At 41.6% G+C, this 11,222-nt stretch overlaps 1 gene segment (V, D, J or C); it reads left to right on the forward strand.

The window, feature by feature from the left end:
* The first annotated feature begins 10,211 nt into the window (after nucleotides 1-10,211).
* LOC111981918 (immunoglobulin kappa variable 4-1-like) lies at nucleotides 10,212-10,703 on the forward strand. The segment is given in 2 exon segments: nucleotides 10,212-10,260; nucleotides 10,369-10,703. Coding segments are annotated over 2 exon segments (384 nt in total).
* Nucleotides 10,704-11,222: the final 519 nt, after the last annotated feature.

Genomic DNA, 11,222 nt, shown 5'->3' on the forward strand with positions numbered 1-11,222 from the left:
GGGGGGGGGGGGGTTCCTGGAAACAGATGAAGCCTAGTCCTAGACTAAAAATCACTTTCATATAGTCTGGGTACAGTATCATTTAATATTCACAATTTTAAATTTTAAATCTACTGAGATACAAGCCCCAAATTACCTCAAAATACTATTCAAAACTATAGAGGTGGTTCCCCTTGAAACCATGTCTACTATCTACTATGAATACAATACAAAGTTTTGCTTATATTATATAAATAGTAGTTGCTAGATCTTGAACGAACAATGAGCTGACATGCACTACTGTATATCAAAATGTGCCCTTTTTACGTTAGAATACTTACGGTTTTATTACCAAATAATAATTCTCACTTCGTTGACTCTGCCCTCTAAAAATCATCCAATCTGTCCACAGAAATCTCTAAAAAGATATAGCCTAGAAGTCTTTCCTCTGGAGAAGATGATAACATCTCATAACGTTGTTCAATAGCATGATTACATTTAGTTTTATGAGAGAAAGACAAAAATGTACTTACTTTTCAACACCAGTTTTGTGCCGCTTCCAAAAGTGTACCACAGTGATTCATTCTGGTGAAGTCTCTGTACAAAAACCTCCTTCGCACAAGAGTGAGCGCCTTCACACACAGTGCACTCAGTACCACCCTGACAGTACTGAAGTGCAAGTATAATAGAATAGGGACTGATAGTCCTGAAGTACTTGTATAATACAGTTGCGGCCAAAAGTTGAGAATGACACAAATATTAATTTTCACAAAGTCTGCTGCCTCAGTTTGTATGATGGCAATTCACATATACTCCAGAATGTTATGAAGAGTGATTAGATTAATTGCAATTAATTGCAAAGTCCCTCTTTGCCATGCAAATGAACTGAATCCCAAAAAAACATTTCCACTGCATTTCAGCCCTGCCACAAAAGGACCAGCTGACATCATGTCAGTGATTATCTCGTTAACACAGGTGTGAGTGTTGACGAGGACAAGGCTGGAGATCACTCGGTCATGCTGATTGAGTTCGAATAACAGGCTGGAAGCTTCAAAAGGAGGGTGGTGCTTGGAATCATTGTTCTTCCTCTCAACAATGGTTACCTGCAAGGAAACACGTGCCGTCATCATTGCTTTGCACAAAAAGGGCTTCACAGGCAAGGATATTGCTGCCAGTAAGATTGCACCTAAATCAACCATTTATCGGATCATCAAGAACTTCAAGGAAAGCGGTTCAATTGTTGTGACGAAGGCTTCAGGGCGCCTAAGAAAGTCCAGCAAGCGCCAGGACCGTCTCCTAAAGTTGATTCAGCTGCAGGATCGGGGCACCACCAGTACAGCGCTTGCTCAGGAATGGCAGCAGGCAGGTGTGAGTGCATCTGCACAAACAGTGAGGCAAAGACTTTGAGGATGGCCAGGTGTCAAGAAGGGCAGCAAAGAAGCCACTTCTCTCCAGGAAAAACATCAGGGACAGACTGATATTCTGCAAACGGTACAGGGATTGGACTGCTGAGGACTGGGGTAAAGTCATTTTCTCTGATGAATCCCCTTTCCGATTGTTTGGGGCATCCGGAAAAAAGCTTGTCCGCAGAAGACAAGGTGAGCGCTACCATCAGACCTGTGTCATGCCAACAGTAAAGCATCCTAAGACCATTCATGTGTGGGGTTGCTTCTCAGCCAAGGGAGTGGGCTCACTCACAAATTTGCCTAAGAACACAGCCATGAATAAAGAATGGTACCAACACATCCTCCGAGCGCAACTTCTCCCAACCATCCAGGAACAGTTTGGTGACGAACAATGCCTTTTCAAGCATGATGGAGCACCTTGCCATAAGGCAAAAGTGATAACTAAATGGCTCGGGGAACAAAACATCAATATTTTGGGTCCATGGCCAGGAAACTCCCCAGACCTTAATCCCATTGAGAACTTGTGGTCAATCCTCAAGAGGTGGACAAACAAAAACCCACACATTCTGACAAACTCCAAGCATTGATTATGCAAGAATGGGCTGCCATCAGTCAGGATGTGGCCCAGAAGTTAATTGACAGCATGCCAGGGCAGATTGCAGAGGTCTTGAAAAAGGGTCAACACTGCAAAAATTGACTCTTTGCATCAACTTCATGTAATTGTCAATAAAAGCCTTTGACTTATGAAATGCTTGTAAATATACTTCAGTATTGCATAGTAACATCTGACAAAAATATCTAAAGACACTGAGGCAGCAGCCTTTGTAAAAATGTATATTTCTGTCATTCTCTATACTTTTGGCCACGACTGTACATTATGTACTGGTGGTACTGAAGTAACTAGTATAATAGATTATGTACTGGTAGTACTGAAGTAACTAGTATAATACAATAGGGACTGATAGTCCTGGGTTATGAGTAAATCCATTGAAGAACGCAGTTTATATATTTACGTTATTAGATATTGCAAATATAACATAATCTGTATAATTAGTATCATCCTTACCAGGAAGACTATTTACATTGAACACTTTGCATTGGCAGCACACGCTTCAGTGCTCTAGGAGTGTTTATAGCCCTGTGAGTTAACACTTCAAGACAGAGAGCTGTCCTTCATGACAACGGAACTTCAACAATGACTTTGATCATGAGCTTCTTGTGGATTTTGATGTTCTTAATTCAGGGTAAAACTATTGACTATCATGATCTTAAAAAAAAAAAAATCTAAATATAACATCTAAATTGCCTCTGCCGCAACAGACAGATTCATAAATGTAGACAGACACAGTTCAATAACAATGTATTTAAATGTCTGTTTCAGAATCCAGAGGACAGGTCACTGTGACTCAGACTCCTGCAGTAAAAGTTGTTCTCCCAGGACAGCCAGCTGTTATAAACTGTAAAACCAGTACAAATGTAGCAGATGGTTGTCCTGGAGATTACACCTGTATGGCCTGGTACCAACAGACCTGGAGGAGCTCCTAAACTCCTGATGCACTCTTCAAACAGACTTCAGTCTGGGATTCCATCTAGATTCAGTGGATCTCATAAGGACTTCACTCTGACCATCAGTGGAGTCCAGGCTGAAGATGCAGGAGATTACTACTGTCAGAGTTTCCACTATCCCAACAGTGTCAGGGTGTTCACACAGTGATACAGAGCCATACAAAAACCTCCCTCAGTCAGACTGCACAGTGACTGTACTGCTACAACTGGGACCTACTGCAGGTACTGAGGGGGAAGAGACAGTGATATGGAACACTGGTCACTAGATGAAGTAAACTGTGCCATGTGACAATATAGTTAGGACGCAATCATTCAGATCATATGACATTCATCATCATCATGGTTGTGATCATAGAATGACGTATTATAACTATTTAATATAATAGGAATTTAGTAGGATCTGTGGTTGTGACTGGTTATATTTGTTATGACCTGGAAGTTCATTAAAAAAATTCAAGATTTAAAAACAATACCAGTCATAACTCCACAATTACAGTCCATAAGAAGTACAAAAAGGGGGATATTAAATAAACATTTCTTAATTTTAGCCCTGTATAACAAGTTCCCATATGCACCTCACAACCAAATATTGATGTGACCTTCTAACTTTATATACACTATTTTTAATGAGCAGGTTAGTGACTGTTAGATCTGTGAATGAGACCTGATGCTGGACTCAAACATCAGACACATGTACACTACTGGTGGGAGGAGCTATATACAGTATCTACATAAAGTATAACAATTTTATCTGTCATTAATTGCATGATGGCATATCTGTTATGTCTTCCTCCCTGAATCCACCATGAAGATTCAAAATCAGTCCACTCACATCTGACCAGTACAGAGAATTTCAGGCAGTGAAAATGTTCAACTGCTAGACTGGTAGCTGTGGGAGTGAAACTGAGATTTACATAGACAGGGCTGGGTGGTTCTGCTTGTCCCAGAATAGAGCAGTACTGTCACCAGATGTTCTCTGTCCCCAGCAGGTTAGCGGTAGAGAAGAGTATGAATATCTTGAATCTCTGATACTTGTAATATATGTGGACAACTTTTAAAACAAATGTAGCTTAAGGAAGGTGTGATCATCACATTGTTGAGAGTCCAAGATATCGATATCGAGTTTTTTAACAATGTCTAGTACAGACAAGGATGACAGAAAGGGTAGTGGTTGTTCTGGGACAGGTTCAAGGAGACATGCCATTCCACTGAACTTGTCCCGGAGACGGTTTCTTAGCCACTGAAGATCCTCATCTGTGGGCTCTCAGGACAGAGGGTTGTAGTCTTCGGCCGGGTACAGGTCCTCCACTGAAAGCACCTGATTGGGCACGGCTGGCTTCCTCCACTCACATTCCATATCCGTACGGCCGATATTGTGAACCGACAAAATAGGCTTCATGGCTACACCTTTGAGCTCCACGGAAGCATTTGCATGTGGTAGAGAGAATCCCCAAGTACAGGGGTTCTTCAACTTATCTGCCTGGGACTCAAATTAGAAAGTCTGTTTTCCTGGGACCCAAGCTTACGAAAACATGCAACTATGTAAATATCGGTACATTTCATTGCCCTTATACCTAAAACATATGCAATATAGAAAACTAAAAACAATGAAATACTCATATCTTTTCATGTTTATCTTTCCCCATTAATAACTGTCTAGGTTGGAACTGTTGCTGTTAAAATACAATAACTTCATTCATTCTGAACTGGAATAAACTGACTGATCACATCACAGATTTATAACAGAACCACAGGAGGCTGCTGAGGAGGAAGGTTCAAAATAATGTCTGGAACGGAGCAAATGGAATGGCATCAAACACCTGGAAACCATGTGAATGATGTATTTGATACAATTCCGCTCAGGCCATTACCATGAGCCTGTCCTCCCCAATTTAGGTGCCACCAACCTCCTGTTAACAGAACACACAGGCTCAGTTTGATAGTGCAACCCTGAGTAACAGTACAGATAAAAAATTCAGGCCTACTGTACATTTTACTGTAGAAAAAAGTATAGGTTGGAACTGTTGCTGTTAAAATACAATAATTAATTTATATTCTGAACTGGAATAAACTGATTGATCACATCACAGATGTAGACCAGCACACATACTCCTAATGGAGAGTTTAACAAGCAGGTCTATTCTGGGCTCAGTTTTCAACAGTGCAACCCTGAGGTCATGTTCAGCATTGAGTCCGTTTCTGTACTTGCTTTTTAAGTATGCCAGAGTTGAGAACCCTGACTCGCATAGGTATGTGGTGCCAAAATGGATCAGAACATCTACTGCTTTCTCAGCCAGGCAGGAAACCCCTTCTTGCTGTAGATGAACAACCCAGAACTGTGAGTGTGTTTGCCTCAAAAAGCATCTTGCTGCCATTGCGTGCTTGTAGTGTCACTAAGGCCTCCATCTCTGGCAGACTTAGTCCTAGGTCTGATGAGGACACTGCTTGAAAGGGATACCTCACCCATTGAAGTTTGAGATCTGTGGGTTAGGAAAGTACCAGTCAAAGTTCTGCTGCAGGCTGGCCATGTGCTCAGCCATGTCCTTCTTCACAGCTTCACATAGGGGGGAATCTATCACCTGCATGTGAGCTGACAGAACAGGGAACATGCCATATGCGCCAGCCTTCAGCTGTGACTGCCACAATCCCAGGCGTGCAGTGAATCCTCTGATGCCATCTTCAAGCTCCAAAATGGTTGATTCCTTGCCCTGGAGGCTTGTGTTTAGCTCATTGAACCTTCTGAAAATGTCAACCAGGTTAACCAGCCTAGCCCACCACAGTTTGTCACAGGAGAGCAAGGTCTGCAAGGTCGCTGTTCTCTTTCTCCAGATAGGCCAGAACCTCCTCAGTTCCCACAGCCTCTCCAGGACCCTCCCTTTGGACACAATGTAAGAGCAGGTGCTCATGGTCTGCTCCCATCTCCTTGCAAAGCTCTCTGAACAGCCTTGTTTGAAGAGGTCTCTTGATCAGATACACCACCTTCACGACTGAGTCGAAAACAGCCCCTAGGTTAGGTTGTAATGCTTTGCTTGCCAAAGACTCCCTGTGCAGAATACAATGTGTCAGTTTCACATTGGGCACCACTCTGCAGACATGAGCTATTTACCAGTCATGCACCTTGCACCATCAGTCCAAATCCCAACACAATTTGCCCAGTCAATTTGTAAGTCTTTCAAATGTGTATACCACCCTAAAAATGTAATCTTCCCTTGTTTATAGATGGTCACAGAAAATTAATTCCACCTGAATATCATCAAATACACATCCTGCATATACCATCAACTGTGGAATTTCAGCCACATCTGACTCATCTAATTGAAGAGACAATTTCTTGTGCCGTTTCCTCTTTTCTATCACAGATGCTTGTATGTCAACTGACATCTTACTCTTTTGCCCACTGTGTCATTGGAAAGTGGGACTGAGTCCACTTTTTTTGCTGCCTCCTCACTCAGATACACAGACATCCCTCAGGCAGGGTTTGATGAGCTCCTCTGCTATACTGTGGGGCTTCTTTGCCGTGGCTATATTTAGGTTCACCTGGTATGAAGCTTTGAGGATAGCTCTGCTCCCTTTGAATGCCTGTTAGAGGGGCAGAGAAAGACTGTCAAAAACCACCAACAAACTATCGTTTACATTTTTTTTTTATGTAAATATGAACTACTCTTGATTTATCTTATCAGCTGTGTGTGTGTTATGGTCTACATCTGTGTGAAGTGTTAAATCATTTTATTTAGAATTAAAAAGATGACTTGTATTTTAACAGCAACAGTTCCAACCTAGACTTGTTTTCAACAATAATTTCTACAGTAAGATGTACAGTAGGCCTGAATTTTTCATCTTCATCTGCACTGTTACTTAGGGTTGCACTATCAGTATCTTGCTAGCTTGCTTTGGGTAACGTTGGCCTTTAGCTGAGTACGAGGGGATCGTTTGAAAGAGAAACTCACATCTACTTCTATGAGAGATGGTGCTCCATTATTTCTGCTTATCACCACCTGTTATATAATGACAACAATGCCTTGCTAGTTGACTTACTCTTCCACTGTCGAAGCACTGTTTCCTGAAGCATTCTGCTCTGTTCTGAAAGAAATCCCTGGGTTTACCATCATGCTGTGGATGTTTGGTCAAGATGTATCGTTTTGATTTGTTAATTTTGAGAGACTCATTACAAAGCAGATTTATGAACCAAACAAGTATAAAGTGTTTAAATAACTAGAGTTACTAGTCATATGGTGTCAGTTATACATGTCATACAGATATTGTTTAGGAATGGATCTGATCAGAATAGCCTACTTGTCACGATCATCGTAATAACCTTCAGACCAAAGTGCAGCGTGATATGGGTTCTACATGTTTATTGAATGAAACGCACAAAAACAATAAAGAACGAACGAAACTTGACGTAAATGAAGTGCTCACAGGCAACTACACATAAACAAGATCCCACAAAACACAGTGGGGAAATGGCTGCCTAAATATGATCCCAATCAGAGACAACGAAAAACAGCTGCCTCTGATTGGGAACCATACCAGGCCAACATAGAAATAAACAACCTAGACTACCCACCCTGGTCACACCCCGACCTAACCAAAATAGAGATTAAAGGCTCTCTATGGTCAGGGTGTGACACTACTCATATTTATAGTATTTGCAGAATATGAACATAAATGACTTTTAATCACGTCAACCGTGTTAGATCATGAGGCTGGTTACAAACATAAATTACCTGGTACATTCAACAGCTCACTAAAAAGTTTAAACTTAAGCTGGGCTTTTTCTTAAGGAATAAGTCTTGTTTTTCATTTCAAAACTAGAAAAGACCTTGTTGCAGCCACTTTCTAGCCTTTGTTGGACCATGGTGATATTTTGGAATGTTCCAAGATCTTACCTGCACACACTAGACACTCTACAATACTGTTAGAGTAGTAACCAACACAAACCCTTTGTCATGACGTTGGCCTGGGGGTAGGTTTATGACAGTCATAAATACTTCTCCCCCCCTTTTTCTTCTCTCTATCCTGTGTATATGTGCATATGTAATTCTGTGTGATTAGTCAGGTATTTAGTAAATAAATCATTTAACCCAATTTTGTATTGCTGATTCAACTTGTTAGCCAGGGTTCGTGAAGATAACCAAGAATTTACAACTTTCAGATGAGACTGAAATAAGGTGACGATTAATATTGACTGCTATTGATGTAAAATATTACTAGGTCTTTAAGAGTTTATTCGGAAGATAACAGCTCTAAATATTATTTTGTGGTGCCCCGACTTTAGTTAATTACATTTACATGATTAGTTCAATCAGGTAATATTAATTACAGAGAAAGGATTTTATAGAATAGCATGTCATATCACTTAATCCGGCATAGCCAAAGACACGACACCCTCTAACACATCACTGTACCTTAAATCAGTTAGCAGGATGGCTATCCTATAAGGACCGACGCTGGAGAAGAGAAGCAGGTACGGGGAGTTGAACATTTAATGCGGAACAGACAGGTAACAAGACAGGAACAGCGTCAGCACACGGGTAACAACGACATACGAACATTAACACAACAGCGGGAAACAGAGATGGGGAACTGACAAATATAGGGGAGGTAATAAACAGGTGATTGAGTCCAGGTGAGTCCAATAATACGCTGATGCACGTGACGGGGAAAGGCAGGTGTGCGTACTGATGGTGGCAGGAGTGCGTAATGCCGGGGAGCCTGGCGCCGCAGGCGTGACACATCCTTAACTGTGAGGTCAAAGACTCACTGGTACATTTTTCTATGAGACCATATTAGGGCCACTGCCATTATATTTAAGCACTTTATTCACCCAACAGAGTCATGGACATTACTGTCTGAGATCACAGAACTGTATTTTATATAATGTTCCCAACACAAGAACTGAGTTTGGTAAGAGGGCTTTTAAATGTTCTGCCCCATCATCATTTAAAATCCTAGATTGGAGGACTGCTGATCAATGACTGCATATGTTTTTAAATCTGCTCTTTTAAACTCTTGTGCATTTTGCACTGTTTTAACTTCCAGTCTTTGTTATGTTTTATGTGGTGTTGTGTCTCATGTGTATAGTGTATGCTGCTCTCTTGACCAGGGTTCACTTCAAAAATATATAAATATCAATGTGATTTCTCTGGTTAAATAAGGACAAATAAATAAAATGAAATCTTAAGATGTAGAGGAGATGCTGGGTTTCATGTACTGTAATGATGGTCTACAGAGTCCCAGTGTGTCTGATCAGAGACACAGGAGAGGAGGGAGGGACCTGAACTCAGTCAGGAACAGAGAAGCAGTCATACACAGTGGAGCCTCTCTTCTCTCAGTGGCAGTCCAATAGTCCAGTAGTACCCCCCTGCATACCAGCAGCATACCCCCCTGCATACCACTGCTAGCTTGCTTCTGAAGCTAAGCAGGGTTGGTCCTGGTCAGTCCCTGGATGGGTGACCAGATGCTGCTGTAAGTGGTGTTGGAGGGCCAGTAGGAGGCACTCTTTCCTCTGGTCTAAAAAATATCCCACTGCCCCAGGGCAGTGATTAGGGACACTGTCCTGTGTAGGGGACACTGTCCTTCTCCTCTCCCCTGTAACTATTCCCCAGGTCATTGCTGTGAATGTGTTCTCAGTCAATTTACCTGGTAAAATAACAGATAAATAAAAAAACATTACTCAGCTCACTGCACTAACATGACTCTGCCTGCAGGGGATGACACATTACCAATAATCACTGGGAGGTGGAAAATGAATGGTATTCCTCTTTTCCATAGATATGTTACCATGCCATATGACCATGAAACGAATCAACAGACAAAGTTATATATGTTCTATGATAACATGATGTACTGTGGGAATGTATGTTTTATTCTCTCCATTATTCATTATGGGTTTGTGTTGCCAAACAGTAATAGTGATCATATGTGATAGCCCTTAAACCAATAATATCCATTCTATTCATACACTTTTATTCACTTAACTTATTAACATATTAATATGGACTTCTATGATTATTTAGTGACAATTGTTGGCGCAAGATCAGATTGTAATGGAATCTCAGTTGTAATCTGATGGATCCTTAGTGGACTAAGTTTACTGAATAATGGTGGATGGGGAGAAGACCAGAAGATTATTTGCATAGTGATGATGCTCTGCATAGACAGCACATGCTTCAGTGGTCTGGGAGTGTTTATATCCCTGTGAGTTTAACACTTCATGACTGAGAGCTGTTCTTCATGACAACAGAACCCACAACAAACATGACTTTTATCACCATTCTCATCTGGACACTTGCTTTCTGCTTCAAGGGTAAAGAAAATTAAGTTCCATGTTTGAATAATGAAAAGTCAATGAGTGAACTTAAAGGTTGTTAAGAATGTGTTATTAATACTTGGTGATATTTGTTCTCTGTTGCAGGATCTAGAGGACAGATCACTGTGACTCAGACACCTACAGTGAAAACTGTTCTCCCCGGACAGCCAGTCTCTATGAACTGTAAAGCCAGCAGTGATGTGTATCCTGACTGTAGTAGTTCAGGTAAACCATGTTTAGCCTGGTATCAACAGAAACCTGGAGAAACTCCTAAAGCATTGGTTTACTATGGAAGCACCCTCATCTCTGGGACTCCATCTAGATTCAGTGGCAGTGGATCTGGGAGTGACTTCACTCTGACCATCAGTGGAGTCCAGGCTGAAGATGCAGGAGATTACTACTGTCAGAGTGTACACAGTGGTCCAGTGTTCACACAGTGATACAGAGTCGTACAAAAACCTCCCTCAGTCAGACTGCACAGTGACTGTTCTGCTACAGCTGGGACCTACTGCAGGTGTTGAGGGGGAAGAGACAGTGACTTGGAACACTGATCAGTAGATGAGGTCAACTGTGGCATGACAATATGGTTAGAAAGCAATCATTCTATCACGGCACAAGGCGAGACCCAGATGCAGACACAGGAGGCAGATGGTTGGAGTATTACAATGTTTATTAATCCAAAAAGGGGTAAGCAAGCGAATGGTCGTGTACAGGCAAAAGGTCAAAACCAGTTCAGAGTCCAATAGGTACTGAAGGGCAGACAGATTTAAGGTCAGGGAAGGCAGGATGATCAGGCAGGTGAGAAAGTAGTCCAGAGTCAGGCAGTGGTCAAAACCAGGAAGACTGGCAAAAGAGAATAGAAAAGGAATACGGGGGAAAAACACACTGGTTGACTTGACTAAACATACAAGACAAACTGGCACAGAGAGACAGGAAACACAGGGATAAATACACTGGGG

The sequence above is a fragment of the Salvelinus sp. IW2-2015 genome, linkage group LG3 (genome assembly GCF_002910315.2).
Source record: "Salvelinus sp. IW2-2015 linkage group LG3, ASM291031v2, whole genome shotgun sequence".
NCBI classification, from domain to species: domain Eukaryota; kingdom Metazoa; phylum Chordata; class Actinopteri; order Salmoniformes; family Salmonidae; genus Salvelinus; species Salvelinus sp. IW2-2015.